Source organism: Lonchura striata, chromosome 21 (genome assembly GCF_046129695.1).
Source record: "Lonchura striata isolate bLonStr1 chromosome 21, bLonStr1.mat, whole genome shotgun sequence".
Classification (NCBI taxonomy): Eukaryota; Metazoa; Chordata; class Aves; order Passeriformes; family Estrildidae; genus Lonchura; species Lonchura striata.
Genome location: NC_134623.1, coordinates 1350611 through 1368722, shown reverse-complemented (window position 1 = coordinate 1368722; position 18112 = coordinate 1350611). Strand labels below are relative to the sequence as shown.

General features: G+C 60.0%; 2 protein-coding genes across 3 annotated transcripts; both read right to left on the bottom strand.

The window, feature by feature from the left end:
- Positions 1 to 99: 99 nt before the first annotated feature.
- Positions 100 to 6755, bottom strand: CDC37 (cell division cycle 37, HSP90 cochaperone). Its single transcript, XM_077787735.1, has 8 exons — positions 6586 to 6755; positions 5036 to 5317; positions 4835 to 4940; positions 4430 to 4545; positions 3853 to 3975; positions 2229 to 2411; positions 1295 to 1366; positions 100 to 572 (listed from the first exon to the last, which is right to left on the bottom strand). Exons 1-8 carry the CDS (start codon positions 6685 to 6687, stop codon positions 435 to 437), a joined length of 1122 nt encoding a protein of 373 aa, XP_077643861.1. The 5' UTR covers positions 6688 to 6755; the 3' UTR covers positions 100 to 434.
- Positions 6756 to 9701: 2946 nt separating this feature from the next.
- On the bottom strand, positions 9702 to 17671 carry ELAVL3 (ELAV like RNA binding protein 3). Of its 2 annotated transcripts, none has more exons than XM_077787731.1 (7): positions 17662 to 17671; positions 15824 to 16103; positions 14455 to 14558; positions 14119 to 14272; positions 13393 to 13609; positions 12702 to 12740; positions 9702 to 12593 (listed from the first exon to the last, which is right to left on the bottom strand). In XM_077787731.1, exons 1-7 carry the CDS (start codon positions 17668 to 17670, stop codon positions 12248 to 12250), a joined length of 1149 nt encoding a protein of 382 aa, XP_077643857.1. In that variant the 5' UTR covers position 17671; the 3' UTR covers positions 9702 to 12247. The 2 variants fall into 2 exon arrangements, with proteins under 2 accessions (XP_077643857.1, XP_077643858.1); XM_077787732.1 differs by having other exon boundaries at positions 9702 to 12572.
- Between the last annotated feature and the right edge of the window lie 441 nt (positions 17672 to 18112).

The window sequence follows — 18112 nt, the reverse complement described above, 5'->3', positions numbered from 1 at the left end:
ATGGCTCCAAACCCCCTCAAAACGCCCCAAACCGCCCCCAGCCCCCCCAGAGGACCCCCCGAGCCCCCCAAAACCCCCCAGCCCCCCACTCCACGCTCGGCCTCTCCAATCTCTTTTATTCTCCGCTCCGGCACCGCGGCTCCGACCCCTCCCCCTCCCCCCAAACCCACCCGGGGGGGGCCCCGAAATTCCCAAAATCCTTCCCCAAAAAAGTCTCTACACGGCGTGAAAAGCGCGGGGGGTGGGGGGATGGTGGGGGAGGGGAGCGGGGAGGGGCTGCGGGGGTGGGGGTGGGGCAGGGCCCCTCCCCCGGCTGCTTTTTTGCTGCTTTTCCGCGTGGGTTGGGTTTGGTTTTTTTTTCTTGTTTGTTTGGTTGTTTTTGTGACCTTTTCCGCCTTTTCTCTGTGGTGTTTTCGGGGGGCTCGGGGCTCCCCTCAGGGCTTGGCCTCGTCCCGGGCGCCGTTCTCCTTCTGCAGCTCCTCCCCGGGGCCCTTCTCCGCCCCGTCGCCGCCCTTGGCGTTGGGCACCCAGAGCCCCGAGTCGATGCAGCGCTGCATGTGGTACTTGGCCTCCTGGAAAAGGGGGGCCGGGGCGTTTGGGGACACCCCCGGGGGATTTGGGGACATCCTGAGGGGTTTGGGGATACTCCCGGGGGATTTGGGACCCATCCCAAGGGATATGGGGACACCCCGATGGATTTAGGGACACCCCAAGTGGTTTGGGGATACTCCCGGGGGGTTTGGGGACACCCCCGGGGGATTTGGGACCCCTCCCAAGGGATATGGGGACACCCCGATGGATTTAGGGACACCCCAAGGGGTTTGGGGACACACCCGAGGGGTTTGGGGACACCCCCAAGGGATTTGGGGACACCCCTGAAGGGTTTGGGGAGACCCCTGAGGGATTTAGGGACATCCCTGGGGGATTTGGGGACACCCCCGAGGGGTTTGGGGACACCCCGAGGGATTTGGGACCCATCCCGAGGGATCTGGGGACACCCCGAGGGGTTTGGGGACACCCCGAGGGGTTTGGGACCTGTCCTGAGGGATTTGGGGACACCCCAAGGGATTTGGGGACCCCCCCGAGGGATTTGGGGACATGCCAAAGGATCTGGGAACCCCCCCAAGGGATTTCGGGACACCTCTGATGGGTTAGGGACACCCCTGAGGGATTTGGGGACACCCTCGAAGGATTTGGGGACACCCCGATGGATCTGGGGACACCCCCGAGTGATTTAGGGACACCCCGAGGGATTTGGGGACCCCCCGAGGGGTTTTTGGGGTAAAACACTCACGGTTGGGTCCATTTTGCTGATGGTGTCCTGCAGCATCTGAACGTCTTTGACATCGAAGCATTTCTGCAGCTCCTGCCGGGCCAGGCACTGGTCAGGGGGACTGGGAGGGACTGGGATGTACTGGGAGGGGCTGGGATATACTGGGATCACATTGGGAGCAACTGGGATGTACTGGGAGGGGCTGGGATCAAACTGGGAGGGGCGGGGATCATGCTGGGAGTGACTGGGATATACTGGGAGTGACTGGGATCATGCTGGGAGTGACTGGGATGTACTGGGATATACTGGGAGTGACTGGGATCACACTGGGAATTATTGGGATCATGCTGGGAGTGACTGGGATCATGCTGGGATCACACTGGGAGTGACTGAGATCACTGTGGGAGTGACTGGGATATACTGGAATTGACCGGGATCATGCTGGAAATGATCTGGATCATGCTGGGATCACACTGGAAGTGACCGGGATCACGCTGGCAGTGACTGGGACATACTGGGAGCGACTAGGACATACTGGGAGTGACTGGGATCATACTGGGAGTGACTGGGATCATACTGGGAGTGACTGGGATCATACTGGGAGTGACTGGGACATACTGGGAGCGACTGGGATCATACTGGGAGTGACTGGGATCATACTGGGAGTGACTGGGATCATACTGGGAGTGACTGGGATATACTGAAAGCGACTGGGATCATACTGGGATCACACTGGGAGTGACCCGGCTCAAACTGGGAGCCAACGATCCCAAGGAAACACTCCAAAAACTCAAAACCGGGAGGTTGAACCTCAAAACCAGACCAGCACTGGGAGCGACCCCCTCAACCCAGCCCCACCGGGAGCCCCCAGACCTCCAGCACCCACTCAGAGCGGGGAAAAAGCTGCGAGGGGCCCCCGAAAGGCCCCAAATCGGGGGGTTCAGCCCGGACTCACGGGGGGCAGGGACTCGTAGACGTCGACGGGGTCGAGCCCGCCGGGCCCGAGGCGCTTCTGGCGCTCCTCCTCCTCGTACTCGCGCAGCGCCTTCTCCAGCCGCGCCCGCGCCCGGCCCCGCACCCGCTCCTTGAAGCCCTCCAGCTCCTCCGTGAACCCCTCCAGGTAGTGCTGGTCCGCCGTCTTGGGGGGAAAAACGGGGTTCCCCCAGGATCCAACCCGAATCTGCCCCAAATCCGCCCCGAATCCAACCTGAATCCGCCCCAAATCTGCCCTGAATCCAACCTGAATCCGCCCCAAATCCAACCCAAATCTGCCCTGAATCCAACCCGAATCCGCCCCAAATCCACCCCAAATCTGCCCCGAATCTGCCCCAAATCCAACCCAAAGCCGTCCCAAATCCAACCTGAATCCGCCCCAAATCTGCCCCGAATCCACCCCGAATCCGCCCTGAATCTGCCCCAAATCCAACCCAAATCTAACCTGAATCCGCCCCGAATCTGCCCCAAATCCGCCCCGAATCCATCCCAAATCCGCCCCAAATCCAACCTGAATCTGCCCCGAATCCGCCCCGAATCCACCCCAAATCCAACCCAAATCTGCCCCAAATCCAACTGAAATCCATCCCAAATCCGCCCCAAATCCAACCCAAATCCACCCCGAATCCTTCCCAAATCCAGCCAAATCTGCCCCAAATCCGCCCCAAATCCAACCCAAATCCATCCCAAATCCACCCCAAATCCACCTGAATCCACCCCAAATCCAACCCAAATCTGCTCCTAATGCATCCCAAATCCAACTCAAATCCATCCCAAATCCACCCCACATCTTCCCCAAATTCACCCCAAATCCACCCCGAATCCACCCCAAATCCATCCTAAATCCATCCCAAATCCACCCAAATTCCATCCCAAATCTGCCCCAAATCTGCCCAAACCCCAGTCCGGTGCCATCCAGTTAATGGCCCCGGAGAGTTGGGGATAAAGGAAGGGGAATTGGGGGCTGTGCCTCGATGAGGGGTTCTGAACCCCAACCTGCAGCTGCTTTTCCCAGCCCTGGAACCCCAATTCCACTCCTGAATCCCCAGTTCCACTCCTAAACACCCAATTCCAATCCCACACCCTGATATCCACTCCAAAATCCCCATTTCCACTCCTAAATCCCCATTTCCACTCCTAAATCCCCAGTTCCACTCCTGAATCCCCAGTTCCAGTCCTAAACCCCAAATTTCAATCCCACACCCTGATTTCCACCCCTGAAGCCCCAATATCAACCCCACACCCCCAATTGCAATCCCACACCCTCATTTCCACTCCTAAATCCCCAATTCCACTCCTAAATCCCCATTTCCACCCCTGAACCCCCAATTCCAACCCCAAATCCCCAATTCCACCCCCTGAGCTCCCCCTTTTCCACCCCGTCCCCCACTCCACCAGAACCCCCTCCCCTGGTCAAACCCCACGAAAAGGAGAAAAAATTTGAGGCTAAATCCTTGGAAATTGGGGTGCGCTCGGCCTCAGGGAGGGATTTTGGGAAAAGGAAAGAATTTGAGGCTACACCTGTGGAAATTGGGGTGCACACGGCCTCAGGGAGGGATTTTGGGGAGTCCAGGGGGGATTTTTACCTTAATTTTGGTGAAAAACTGCCGGAAGCAAGCCCTGGGATCCACCTTGAGGCTCTTGGCCAGCTCCAGGATGAACTGCATGACGATGGTCTGGTGGGCCACCTGCTCCATCAGCGCGTGTTTCTGGGGGGAAAACGGGGTCAAAATCCCCCCAAGATCTCCCAAAATCCCCATTCCCCACTCGGCCAAACCCCTTTTTGGGTGAGGAGGAGGCGATTTGGGTCAGGGAATCCCAAGTTGGATTGAGGATGAGACTGGGTTAGGTTCGATGCTCTTTAGGAGCTGTTTGATCCCAAATTAATCCCAAATTCCCTGATTTTGTGGGCTCCTCATCCCAGAAAAACCCTGGAGCTGCAGGAGAGGTGTCAACCTCTCTCCCAAGGAAAGGTGGGTGCTTCTACAGGATGATTTTAAGGATCTTTTCCCACCTCTCCTGCCTTGTAAGTCCTCAATCCTCTCGGGTTTTTTTTGGCAGGAAAAACGGGAAGAAATCCGGAGAGATGAGAACAAGGCAGCTCCAGCTTGCAAAAGTTGGGGATTTTAGGATTTTTACCCCAATTTCAGCCTGACTGCTCACCTCCTCCACCTCCAGGTCGATGCACCAGATGACCAGGTAGTTGGCTGTCTCCTCGCACACCAGGTGAGGGTTGTCCGACAGGTACTTCTGGCTGTCGTCCCAGCGCCTCAGCATCCCTGCCACCGGGAACCAGGAGAATTCCCCCTCCTCAGCCGGGGAACAAACCCCAAACTCCGCCTGGATGAGGCTGGCCAGGAGGGCGAGCACCTCATCGTGAAATTTAACCCAATTCCCCCCAAACTGTGCTTCAGCGGGGGGAAAAAAATGGGAAAAAGCACACAAAATCCTCAATTTTTCAGCGCAGCGAGAGGATTCTGGGTTGGTCCCACCACGGGGGGTGTTCCCAAGCTTGGAGAACCCCAAAAAGCGTCCCCCAGCTCCCTAAAGCCCCCCAAACCCCCTCACCAAAGTGTTTAATCTGCTTCTCGTATCGCTCCACGAAGGTTTTGTGTTTCTTCTCCTTCTGCTCCTCCGTCTCCTCCTTCTCCTCGGCCTTCACGTTGAAAACACTCTGGGAATGCCAAGGAAGGCAGGGAATGACTTGGGGGATTTAGGACACGCTGGGGGTGCTTTTTTTGGGGGGTTTTCTCCCCAAAAAACCCGCACCTTGCTGAAGCCATCCTTGCTGAGCGTGTCCACGTTCCAGGGCATGTTCTTCTCCTTCTTCCTCAGCTCCTCCAGCTTGTTCTCCCAACTTTTCTCCTCGTTCCTCAGCTGCTGGGCCTCGGCCTGGAGCTTCTCCAGCTCCCCTTTCCCACTCTCCGGCTCGGCGACTTCCAGCTCCTTCAGCTTCCTCTGGCACTCGGCCAGCTTGCGCTTGCACTCGCGGCAGCCTTTATCCAGCTCCTCCTTCTCCTTCTGGAACTGCTCCATGCGCTCCACGCGGGCCTGGGGCGGCAGGGAAGGAGCTGGGGCGCCTCGCTCCCGGGTTTTGGGGGGGTTTTGGGGGGTTCAGGAGGGGCTGAACCCCCAAATCCACCCCAGGGAGCTGCAGCTTTTCCGTAGGGAATTGGGGAGGATCTGGAATTCTGGCGATTCCCACGGCCCAAAGCTGGGTGTGAGCCCTCGGAGGGGTCGCTGCCCCATCCTGGGACACGCAGGGGGATTTTGGGGGGCTGGGACCCCCCCCTCACCCTGAGGTGATTCCCGAGGGAAGGAGCAGCCCCTGGGCACGGCAGGGATGGAGCGGGAGATGCCGGGGGCAGCGGGAACCGGGAATGGGATGGGGAATGGGGAATGGAATGGGATGGGGAGTGGGATGGGATGGGGCACTGGGAATGGGGAACCGGGAATGGGATGGGGCACTGGGAATGGGGAACGGGCTGGGATGGGACATCGGGAATGGGGAATGGGATGGGATGGGGAGTGGGATGGGATGGGGCACCGGGAACGGGAAACAGGGAATGGGATGGGGCACTGGGAATGGGGAACCGGGAATGGGATGGGATGGGGAATGGGGGAATGGGATGGGATGGGGAGTGGGATGGGATGGGGCACCGGGAACGGGAAACAGGGAATGGGATGGGGCACTGGGAATGGGGAACCGGGAATGGGATGGGGCACTGGGAATGGGGAACGGGCTGGGATGGGACATCGGGAATGGGGAATGGGATGGGGCACCAGGAATAGGAACCGGGCCGTGCCGGGATGGGGAACGGGAACTGGGCCGTGCTGGGATAGAGAACCGGGAACGGGCTGGGATGGGATGAGGCACCGGGAACGGGAACCGGGCCGTGCCGGGATGGGGAACGGGAACCGGGCCGTGCTGGGATAGAGAACCGGGAACGGGCTGGGATGGGATGAGGCACCGGGAACGGGAACCGGGCCGGGATGGGGAACGGGAACCGGGCCGTGCTGGGATGGCGGAGCTCCCCGCGGGGGCTCCAGGGATGATCCCACGGGAATGCGGGGAGCCCCCGCCCCACGGGAGCCCCTGGAGCTGGAAAAGAACAACACCCCCCCCCATTCCCCGTCCTGCGGGAACACGGAGAGCCCCCCACACCCCCGGGCTCCCACGAACAACAGATCCCCAGCCCGTGCCTCCCCCGTCCCTCCGGGAATCCCGGGAATTCCGGTCGCCATGGGAACCGGGCCTCCCTGGGCGCGCCAGGCCCGGGGCTTGGGGGCAGAGCGCCGCGGGCCGGGCCGAGCCGCACCTGGTGGCGCCATCGGAAGAGACTGGCGGTGTCGATGTTGGGGTGAGTCTCGTCCTCGTCGTCCGAGACCTCGATGTGGTCCCACACGCTGTAATCCACCATGGCGCGGCCGCCGCCACCTTCCCTCCGGCCCCCGCCCGCTTCCGCCCGCGCCTGACGCACTTCCGGCGCCGCGCCCGGCCTCGCTCGCCGCCCGCGCCAAGCCGCGCCCTCTTCAAAGATGGCGGCGGATTTAAAGAGACACGAGCACACCCCCCCACACACACACACACAGGCATGCGCCATGGTTTTTACCTGCGGGTGTAAAGGAGTCAATAGAATGAATAAAGTCTTTCAAACTATTTTAAGGGTTTAAGTTGAAGGAAAATCCTGATTTGAAAAGGTTTAGTTAACTAGGAACCCCTACTTTCTATTATTTTAGGATTTAGTTGACGATAAATCCTATTTATTAATTCCTTAAATACTTAAATTGAGGAGGGATCTGTGCTTTCCATCGTTTTTAAGCGTTTAAATTGAAAGAAAATCCTGCCTCTTCAGTGATTTGAAGAGGTTTAGTTAACTAGGAATCCCTACTTTCTATTATTTTAGGGATTTAGTTGAGGATGAACCCAAATTTTTAATTACTCAAATAGTTAAATTGAGGAAGAATCTGTGTTTTTCATCGTTTTTAAGGGTTTAAATTGAAGGAAAAGCCTTCCTCTTCCATGATTTGATGAGGTTTAATTGACTGGGAATGACTACTTTCTATTATATAGGGATTTAGCTGAGGATAAATCCAAATTTTTAATTCCATAAATAGTTAAATTGAAGAGGAATCTCTGTTTTCCATCGTTTTTAAGGGTTTAAATTGAAAGGAGATTATTTATGGGACGTTTTAAGAGTTCCATCAACAGGGCCCCTCGATTTTAAGGGATTTTACAGGGAAAATGGTGTCAAAAAGCCCCAAAACTTGTGTTTCTTGAAGGAAAACCAGTAAAGGGAGGAGGAGGCCTCTTGTGGGGTTAAATTGAGTAGGAATTCCATTAAAAATTTAAATTGAGGCAGGATCCAACATTTTAAGGGTTTAAATTGAGGGAAACTCCACCCTTTTCACCATTTTTATGTCTTATTTTGGGAGGAGACCCCCTTTATCCACCATTTTAGGGGTCTAAACATAGAGGGAATGCCTTTTTCCATTTTTGAGGTTTAAACTGAGGGAGCAAAACCTTTTTTTCATTGGTTAAAAGGGTTTAATTAGAGGGGTTACTTAGGAGGGGAAAAAGGGGAGAACAGGAGGGGAAAAGGGCAGGAAATGTGAGGGGAAAACGTGGGAAATGTGAGGGGGAAAAGGCAGGAAATGAGAGGGGAAATGTGAGGGGAAAAGGTGAGAAAGGTGAGGGGGAAAGGTGAGAAAGATGAGGGGAAAATGGGTGGAAAATGTGAGGGGGAAAAGGACGGGAAATGTGAGGGGTAAAGGTGAGAAATGTGAGGGGGAAAGGTGGGAAATGTGAGGGGGGAAAAGGGCAGGAAACATGAGGGGAAAAAATGCAGGAAAGGTGAGGGGAAAATGGGTGGGAAATGTGATGGGAAAGGAGAAGGAAATATGAGGGGAAGAAGGTAGGAAATGTGAGGGGAAATGTGAGGGGAAAAGGGCAGGAAAGATGAGGGGGAAAAGAGAGGGAAACATGAGGGGGAAAGGGTGGGAAACATGAGGAGAAAAAAAGGCAGGAAATGTGAGGGGGAAATGTGAGAAATGTGAGGGGAAAATAGGCAGGAAATGAAAGGGGAAAATGGGTGGAAAATGTGAGGGGAAAAGGTGGGAAATGTGAGGGGGGAAAGGTGGGAAATGTGAGGGGGAAAGAGAGGGAAATATGAGGGGGAAAAAGGTGGGAAATGTGAGGGGAAAGGGTGGGAAATGTGAAGGGGGAAAGAGTGGGAAACGTGAGGAGAAAAAAGGCAGAAAATGTGAGGGGGAAAAAAGACAGGAAATGTGAGGGGGAAAGGTGAGAAATGCGAGGGGAAAAAGGTGGGAAATGTGAGGGGGGAAAAGGGCAGGAAACTTGAGGGGAAAAAATGCAGGAAAGGTGAGAGGAAAATGGGTGGGAAATGTGATGGGAAAGGAGAAGGAAATGTGAGGGGGAAAAGGGCAGGAGAGGTGAGGGGAAAATAGGGAAATGTGAGGGGAAAAGAGAGGGAAATGTGAGGGAAAAGGGAGGGAAACGTGAAGGGAAAATGGCAGAAAATGTGAGGGGAGAAAGGTGGGAAATGTGAGGGGGAAAGGTGAGAAATGTGGGGGTGGAAAGGGCAGGAAAGGTGAGAGGAAAAGAGAGGGAAATGTGAGGGGGGAAAAGGTGGGAAATGTGAGGGGGAAAAGGATAGGAAACGTGAGGAGAAAAAAAGCAGGAAAGGTGAGGGGAAAATGGGTGGGAAATGTGATGGGAAAGGAGAAGGAAATGTGAGGGGAAGAAGGTAGGAAATGTGAGGGGAAAAGGGCAGAAAATGTGAGGGGGGAAAAGGGCAGGAAACTTGAGGGGAAAAAATGCAGGAAAGGTGAGAGGAAAATGGGTGGGAAATGTGATGGGAAAGGAGAAGGAAATGTGAGGGGGAAAAGGGCAGGAGAGGTGAGGGGAAAATAGGGAAATGTGAGGGGAAAAGAGAGGGAAATGTGAGGGAAAAGGGAGGGAAACGTGAAGGGAAAATGGCAGAAAATGTGAGGGGAGAAAGGTGGGAAATGTGAGGGGGAAAGGTGAGAAATGTGGGGGTGGAAAGGGCAGGAAAGGTGAGAGGAAAAGAGAGGGAAATGTGAGGGGGGAAAAGGTGGGAAATGTGAGGGGGAAAAGGATAGGAAACATGAGGAGAAAAAAAGCAGGAAAGGTGAGGGGAAAATGGGTGGGAAATGTGATGGGAAAGGAGAAGGAAATGTGAGGGGAAGAAGGTAGGAAATGTGAGGGGAAAAGGGCAGAAAATGTGAGGGGAAAAGGGCGGGAAATGTGAGGGTGGAAAGAGAGGGAAATGTGAGGGGAAAAGGGCAGGAAATATGAGGGGAAAAGAGCTGGAAGCGTGAGGGAAATGGCCGAGAGTCCCTCAGCCATCCAGTCCCGGACGGACGCACCCTCCCTGCAAAAATCACGTACAAATTCTGCCTTTTAAATTTTTTAATTGATTTTTTTTTTTCCCATGAAAAATACAAAGAGTCGAGTCCAGGGGTGGGGGCCGGGGGGGTCCCGGTCCCCTCCGAGGGGTCCCGCAGTGCCACCAGGGTGGGCACCTTTTGTCCCCACGTTGGGCCCCCCAAAAATGGGCCGGGGCTGAGGTGGGGACCCCTTATTGCTACTGAACTGGGGGTCCCCTGGCCCCCTCCCCAAATTCCAGGGCTGGATCCCTGGGAGAGGGGGTGGGGGTCAGAGTTTGGGGGGGTGGGGGGTGTGATGGCGGATCTGGACACGGGGGTCGCTCCTAAATATTTATATTAATAATAATTAAAACTACAAGAAGCTTCACACAGGCACGACACAAAAAAACCAGGAGCTGGGATGGGATTGGGGGAGGGGTCTGGGGGGAAAAAAGAGGGTCCCGGGGAGTACCAGGATCAGGGGAAAAAACAGGGAAGAATAGGAAATAAATGGGAAATAAACCACTGAAAAGTGAGAAATTATCCCGACAGCGAAGGGAAAATAAATAAGAATCGCAATAATAATAATAATAACATCAATAATAATTAATAAGAATAATAATTAAGAATAATTAAGAATAATAATGACGATAAAGGAGTATGGGGGAACTCAGGGTCGGGGCTTTTGAGGTGGGGTTCCGCCCTTTTTTTGGACAGGAGGCTCCAAGTGGCCAAACTCCAGAAAGTGGAGTAATTTGGGGCAAAAATTGCCCATTTTGGAGAATTTGGGAAGGGAGAGGGGGGAAGTGTGACAAGACACATCCTCTCCCTCCCAGATTTGGGGGTACCAGAGGAATCCCTGGAATTTCAGTGCCACTGACCCCCCAGAACTTGCCTTGATCCCTCTTGGGGTTCACAAGCTGCTTCCAAGGAACTCGGGGAGCACAAAACAGGTTCTCACCCTCTCTGGAACGGCGATTTGGGGGATTTTGGGGGATATTTTTAATATTCTGCTATAAAAATAGATGGATTTGGGTCAGCGGCTCCCGAGGAGTCGCCGCTCCCTGCGTCAGTCACGCTCCTCCTTACCTGATAACGGGTAACAGGTCTAATTAAACACGTGGTAAATCCTTATTTTTTGTTCTTTCTCCCCAAAAATTCCTCCCCCTCCCCCAGAAAATTAAGGGAAAACATGGAAAGAAGGAGAGAGCGAGAAGACGCCCCCCCCCTCTCACCGCTGGAGTCCTGGAGTGGAGGGAAGGGGGGGCACAGCCCCCACCTGGACACACCTGGATCAGGTGAGGGGGGGACACCGCTCCAGGTGGTCCGGCCACTGCCGGAGTGGTGGGGTTTGGGGTACCCGGGGGAGGGTCCCAGGTGTGTCCACAGTGTCCTGGGGGGGTCTCCAGGCTTTCCAGGGCCCCTCCCAGTGCCCTGGAGCACCTGGAGGATTCCTCAGGGTGCCCATCGGGGACAGGTGAGGGCGTCCAGGTGTCCGGGCCGTGCCTCAGGTGTCCCCACGGTGTCCTCAGTGGCCATGGAGGGGGTCTCCGGGGTCTCCGTGGTGTCCCCACGGTCTCCAAGGTCTCCAGGTGCGTTTCTCCATCCTGGAGACCCAGGATGTCCTCGGTGACCATGGAGGGTGCCCGGGACCTGAAGTTGGGGTTCTCCATGGTCTCCATGGTGTTTGTGGGGGGACCCTGAGGTCTCCAGGATTGGTCTGGTGCTCATGGGGGGGGTGGTCCCTGAAGGTCCCTGAAGGTCCCCGAGGTCTCCGGTTGGGTTTCTCCATGGTCTCCATGGGGGGACCCTGAGGTCTCCGGGTCTTCATGTGGGTGTCTCCATGGGGAGACCCTGAGGTCTCCGGGTCTTCATGTGGGTTTCTCCATGGTCTCCATGGGAGGACCCTGAGGTCTCTGGGTCTTCATGTGGGTTTCTCCATGGTCTCCGTGGTGCCCATAGTGGGACCCTGAGGTCTCTGGGTCTTCAAGTGGGTTTCTCCATGGTCTCCATGGTGCCCATAGTGGGACCCTGAGGTCTCTGGGTCTTCAAGTGGGTTTCTCCATGGTCTCCATGGTGCCCATAGTGGGACCCTGAGGTCTCTGGGTCTTCATGTGGGTGTCTCCATGGTCTCCATGGTGCCCATAGTGGGACCCTGAGGTCTCTGGGTCTTCATGTGGGTGTCTCCATGGTCTCCATGGGAGGACCCTGAGGTCTCTGGGTCTTCACGTGGGTTTCCCCATGGTCTCCGTGGTGCCCATGGGGGGACCCTGAGGTCTCTGGGTCTTCAAGTGGGTTTCTCCATGGTCTCCGTGGTGCCCATGGGGGGACCCTGAGGTCTCCAGGATGTGTTTGGTGCTGCTGGGGGGTCCCCGAGGTCTCCAGCTGAGTTTCTCCATGGTGCTCACGGGGGTCCCTGAAGGTGCCCGAGGTCTCCAGCTGGCTTTCTCCACTGTCTCCAGCGGGTCCCCGAGACACCTCCAGCCGAGCTTCTCCACGGCGCTCACGGGGGCTCCCCACGCCCCGACGGCGGCGGCAGGAGACCCCCGCGGCCTCCAGCGGGGACGCGGCTCAGGCCTTGTGCTGCTTGGTGGTCTTGAAGGACACCTGGAGCACGCGGTCGCCCAGGCGGTAGCCGTTGAGGCTGGCGATGGCCATGGCCGCCTCCTCGTAGTTGGTCATGGTGACGAAGCCGAAGCCTTTGCACTTGTTGGTGGCGAAGTCGCGGATGACCTTGACGTTGGTGACGGCGCCGAAGGGCCCGAAGAGCTGCCACAGGACGCTCTCGTCCGCCTCGGGCGCCAGGTTGTAGACGAAGATGCACCAGCCCGGCCCGGGGGTCCCCAAGCCCACCCCGGCCAGCGCCGGCACCGCCTCGATGGCCAACGGCGAGAACCTGGGCAGCAGCGACAGCGGGCTGGCCCGGGGTCAGCGCGGGGGTCCCGGGGTCCCCTCCTGCGCCCCGGGCTGCGGGGGGGGTTGGGTAGGGCAGGTTTGGGGGGATTTGGGGGGGTTTAGGGTTTACCTCTTCACCCCGTAGGCCACGTTCAGCAAGTTGTCGAGCCTGGAGGGGACGAGGGGGCGTCAGTGGGGGACAAGGAGGGGTGGCCCTGGTGCCACGGGGGTCCGTGTGCCCTGGGGGGGTCCCACCCCCAGAGCCCCCCCACTCTGAGCATTCCCAGGACCCATCCTGGGGGTTTCTGTTCCCACGGACATCCCAGGACCCCCAGTGTCCCACCCCTCCGACCCCCCAGGACCCCCATTCCCAGGATGGCTCTCCCCGTTCCTGGGATGTGCCCCCCATTCCCGGGATGTAACCCCCATTGCTAGCCCCCCAGCCCCCCGTTCCCAGGCTGTCCCCCCCCATTCACAGCCCCCCTTGCCCAGCCCCCCATTCCTGGGACATGCCCCCCATTCCCACCCCCTCAGCCCCCTGTTCCTGGGATGTGCCCCCCATTCCCAGGACGTGCCCCCCATTCCCAGCCCCCCATTCCCAGGCTGTCCCCCCCATTCCCACCCCCCATTCCCACCCCCCATTCCCGGGCTGTCCCCCCCATCCCCAGGATATGCCCCCCATTCCCAGCCCCCCATTCCCGGGATGTGCCCCCCATTCCCGGGCTGTCCCCCCCATTCCCACCCCCCATTCCCGGGCTGTCCCCCCCATTCCCACCCCCCATTCCCACCCCCTATCCCACCCCCCATTCCCAGCCCCTCACCGGAAGCGCTGCGGGGGGGGGTGCAGGGCCCCGTAGCGCCGGGCTCCGGGGCAGAGGCTCAGCAGGGCCCCCCCCGATTTCTGCCCGGGGGTGTTGGCGAACTTGACCGTGATGGGCTCAGCGGCGCCGAGGGGCTTCTGCCCGTGCAGCCCCCGCACGGCCTCCTCGGCCTCCACGCGCTTGTCAAAGCGGATGAAGCCCACCCCCCGCGACACACCTGCGCAGGTGACACGGGGGGGGTGGGGGGATCAGGGGCAGCCCCTCCCAAAAGCCCCTTCCCGCCCCGCCCACCCACAGACCCTAAAGGGATCGCTGGGTAACCCCCCAAGGGGAGCCCCACCTCTCCAGAATCCCCAAAATCCCCCCAGGACCCCCATTCCCAGGGATGTCCCACCCCCCAGGAATGTCCCACCTCCCCCAAAATCCCCCCAGGACCCCCACCCCAGGCATGTCCCACCCCCCAGGAGTGTCCCACCTCCCAGGAGTGTCCCACCTCCCCCAAAATCCCCCCAGGACCCCAATTCCCAGGGATGTCCCACTCCCAAGGAGTGTCCCGCACTTCTAGGAGTGTCCCACCTCCCCAAAAATCCCCCAGGACCCCCATTCCCAGAGATGTCCCACCCCCTAGGAGTGTCCCACTCCCCCCAGGATCCCCAGGACCCCCCACCCCAGGCATGTCCCACCTTCCCAGGTGGGCTGAGCCCACCTGGGCACAGCTGGGCTCACCTGTCACCTGGTCCACGAGGATGCGGGAGGTGATGATGCGGCCGTACTGGGAGAAGAGCTGCTCCATCTCCTTCTGCCCCATGGCCTTGGGCAGGCCGCTGACGTACAGGTTGGCATCGCGGATGGAGGCGGAGCTGGGCCGGGCGTAGGACACCTGGGGGGACAGGTGAGCCCTCGGGACCCCCAGGGCATCGCCCACCTCCAAGGGCTCCCAGGTGCCCCACAAAGGATTCCCCCTGTAGGACCCCACATGTGCCCCCCCATCCCGAAGTGTTTCCCAGGTGCCTCCCCCGCCCCAAAAGTCCCCCAGGTGCCACCCCCGTGTCCCCAGGGCACCTTGATGGTCTTGGTCTGCAGCTTGAGGCCGTTGAGGGCCCCGATGGCCCTGTCGGCGTCGCCGGCCTCCACGTAGTTGACGAAGCCGTAGCCCAGGCTTTGCCCTGGGGCACCGTGTCACCGTCACAGGGGTGGCCCTGTCCCCTGTGCTCCCATCCCTGTCCCCTCCCCTCTCCCAGATCCACGTCCATCCCGCCAGCCTCGCTGTCCCCGTGGGTCCCCGCGTGTCCCCAGGGACGTGGGACTCGTGGTCAAACCCATGGGGACAGGGACACAGGGGTCACGGGGCAGTGGGGGGACACCAGATTGTCCCTGCTGCCACGGTCTCCCTGCTCTATCCCTGTCCCCACAGGTCCCCACGTGCCCTCTCCCTTCCCACCTCACCGTGTCCCATTTCCCCGTGTCCCTGTGTCCCTTGTCCCATCTGTCCACATCCCACTGCCCGTGTCCCCGTGTCCCATCTCCCACACCCCACATCCCATGTCCCTGTGCCCTGGGTCCCCCAGGCCGTGTCCCCATGCCCTGTGTGCCCTCCAGGCCGTGTCCCCATGCCCTGTGTCCCCCCCAATCCACGTCCCCATGTCCCTGTCCCCCTCAATCCACGTCCCCATGTCCCTGTACCCCCCAGTCCATGTCCCCACGCCCTGTGTCCCCCTCAATCCACGTCCCCATGTCCCTGTCCCCCTCAATCCACATCCCCACGCCCTGTGTCCCCCCCAATCCACGTCCCCATGTCCCTGTCTCCCCCAGTCCATGTCCCCACGCCCTGTGTCCCCCTCAATCCACGTCCCCATGTCCCTGTCCCCCCCAATCCACGTCCCCATGTCCCTGTCCCCCTCAATCCACATCCCCATGTCCCTGTCCCCCTCAATCCACGTCCCCATGTCCCTGTCCCCCCCAATCCACGTCCCCATGTCCCTGTCCCCCTCAATCCACATCCCCATGTCCCTGTCCCCCTCAATCCACGTCCCCATGTCCCTGTCCCCCTCAATCCACATCCCCATGTCCCTGTCTCCCCCAATCCATGTCCCCACGCCCTGTGTCCCCCCCAGTCCACATCCCCATGTCCCTGTCCCCCCCAATCCACATCCCCATGTCCCTGTACCCCTCAATCCATGTCCCCATGTCCCTGTCTCCCCCAATCCATGTCCCCACGCCCTGTGTCCCCCCCAGTCCACATCCCCATGTCCCTGTCCCCCCCAATCCACATCCCCATGTCCCTGTACCCCTCAATCCATGTCCCCATGTCCCTGTCTCCCCCAATCCATGTCCCCACGCCCTGTGTCCCCCCCAGTCCACATCCCCATGTCCCTGTACCCCCCAATCCACGTCCCCATGTCCCTGTCCCCCCAGGCCGTGTCCCCCGTACCGGTGACCTTGTCCCGGACCAGCTTGCAGGACTCGATGTCGCCGAGGCTGCCGAAGAGGCTGCGCAGCTCCTCCTGGCTCATGGACTGCGGCAGGTAGTTGACGATCAGGTTGGTCTTGCTGTCGTCGGCCACGGCGGGGGGACCCGGGGGGGCCCCGTTGGGCAGCGCTGCCGCCACCCCCGGGCCCGGCACGGCCACCACCGGGACCGGGACCGGGACGGGGCCGCAGCCCGAGGGCCCCGCGGCGCTGGGAGCCTGGGCCTCCACCGTGCTCAGGATCTGCTGGGGACAGGGGGGCAGGGGCGTCACTGCCACTGGGGGGTCAGGGGGGTGTCAGGGGGTGTCACAGTCACTGGGGGTGTCACAGGGGGTGTCAGGGGGGTTCACGGGACTGTCACTGCCACTGGGGGGGGGTCACAGGGGGTGTCACTGTCACAGGGGGTGTCACAGGGAGTGTCAGTGTCACTGGGGGTAACTGTCACTGAGGGTGTCACAGGGGGTGTCACCGTCACAGGGGTGTCACTCTCACAGGGGGGTCACTGTCACAGGGGGTGTCACAGGGTGTGTCACCATCGCAGGGGTGTCACTGTCGCAGGGGTGTCACTGTCATGGGGGGGTCACTGTCACTGGGGGTGTCAGGGGGTATCAGGGGGTGTCACTGTCATTGGGGGTGTCACAGGGGGTGTCAGTGTCACTGCGGGTGTCACAGGGGGTGTCAGGGGGGTGTCGGGGTGGTGTCATTGGCACTGGGAGTGTCACAGGGGGTGTCAGTGTCACTGAGGGTGTCACAGGGGGTCTCATTCTCACAGAGGTGTCACTGTCACTGGGAGGGGTCACTGTCACAGGGGTGTCACTGTCACGGGGGGTGTCACTGGGGGGGTCACTGTCACAGGGGTGTCACTATCACAGGGGGTGTCACTGTCACAGGGGGTGTCACTGTCATAGGGGGTCAATGTCACTTGGGGGTGTCACAGGGGGTGTCACTGTCACAGGGGGTGTCACTGGGGGGGTCAATGTCACTTGGGGTGGTCACAGGGGGCGTTATTGTCACAGGGGTGTCACTGTCACGGGGGGTGTCACTGTCACAGGGGTGTCACTGGGGGGGTCAATGTCACTTGGGGGTGTCACAGGGGGTGTCACTGTCACGGGGGCCACTGTCACAGGGGGTGTCACTGTCACAGGGGTGTCACTGTCACGGGTGTCACTGCGGGGACGCGGGGCACAGAGGGGACAGGGACAGCGCAGACCCGGCGATGGGGAGGGGACAGAGACGACAGGACCGCGGCGACAGCAGCGCGGGGACAGGGACAGCGAGCCCGCGAGGATGGACGGGGAGGGGACGGGGACACGGGGGACAGCGACAGCCGGGTGGGGCCACGGGGGGACAATCCCCCCATTGTGCGGGGGACAATCCCCCCATTGTGCGGCGGCAGCGCCCCCGCCCCTTCCCCCCTCCCCAATAGCGCGGGGTGGGTGACAATGGCCCTTTGTCACCGGGTGATGGGGACACCCGGGGCCACCAGCCACGGCCCGGGGTGGGGTGGGGGGGGCGTGGGGACAGCGACACGCGGGGGACCGCGACGCACGTGCCCCCCTCCCCACCGCACCCGAATTTGGGGAGGGGTCCCCGCCCCTCCCTCGCACACGCGTGTCCCTGCAGGTGCCACCCGCGGGTGACGCCGTGTCCCCAGCCCTGCGTGTCACCCGCGAGGAGGGGACACCAAGGGGTGGGGGGGTGGGAATTGGGGAATTGGGGGGTGGGGGGGACGCGGGATGGGGGAGGGGATGGAAGGTCTGGGGGATCCCCGCAATCGCCCCCTCCCCACCCCGTTCCTACCGTCACCATGGTGAGGGGCGGGGGGGGCCCCGCACGGCCCCGCGGGGCCCGGGGGGAGGCCGGGCCGGGGTGGGGGGGCTCCGGGGGTCGCGGCGGCGGCGGCACCGGGCGCTGCGAGCGGCGGCCCCGTCGGTCCTTTAAACGTCCTTGGGCGGGCGCGGGGCGGGGCCCCCCAAAATCCGCCCCCCCACCCCCCCTCCCGAGATGGTTCCGTCCGCGCCCTCCCTCTCCCCCCCCCCCAAAAAAAAAGGTGGGTCAGCCCGGCCCACCCCCCCCCCCCAAAAAAAAAAAAGAACCGCCCCCCCCTCCCTTTCCAGGGCCCGAAGCCCCCCGAGACCCCCAAGGCCCCGCCCACGGGAGGAGGAGGAGGAGGAGGAAGGACGGGGAGGGATGGGGAGAAGGAAGAAAGAGGGAATGGAGGAGGAGGAGGAGGAGGAGGAGGAAGGATGGT

Excerpts from the sequence above, each read along its gene's own strand:
- ELAVL3 (XM_077787731.1), bottom strand. Across the intron at positions 13,610-14,118 it reads CCTCGTGGACCAGGTGACAG|GTGTGTCGCGGGGGGTGGGC; the intron begins GTGAGCCCAGCT and ends TCACCTGCGCAG. Across the intron at positions 12,741-13,392 it reads CCCCCCCCGCAGCGCTTCCG|GCTCGACAACTTGCTGAACG; the intron begins GTGAGGGGCTGG and ends CGTCCCCTCCAG.
- CDC37 (XM_077787735.1), bottom strand. The coding sequence starts at position 6,687 with ATGGTGGATTACAGCGTGTGGGACCACATCGAGGTCTCGGACGACGAG. Across the intron at positions 4,546-4,834 it reads GAAGCAGATTAAACACTTTG|GGATGCTGAGGCGCTGGGAC; the intron begins GTGAGGGGGTTT and ends TCCCGGTGGCAG. Across the intron at positions 3,976-4,429 it reads TCGACCTGGAGGTGGAGGAG|AAACACGCGCTGATGGAGCA; the intron begins GTGAGCAGTCAG and ends TTTTCCCCCCAG.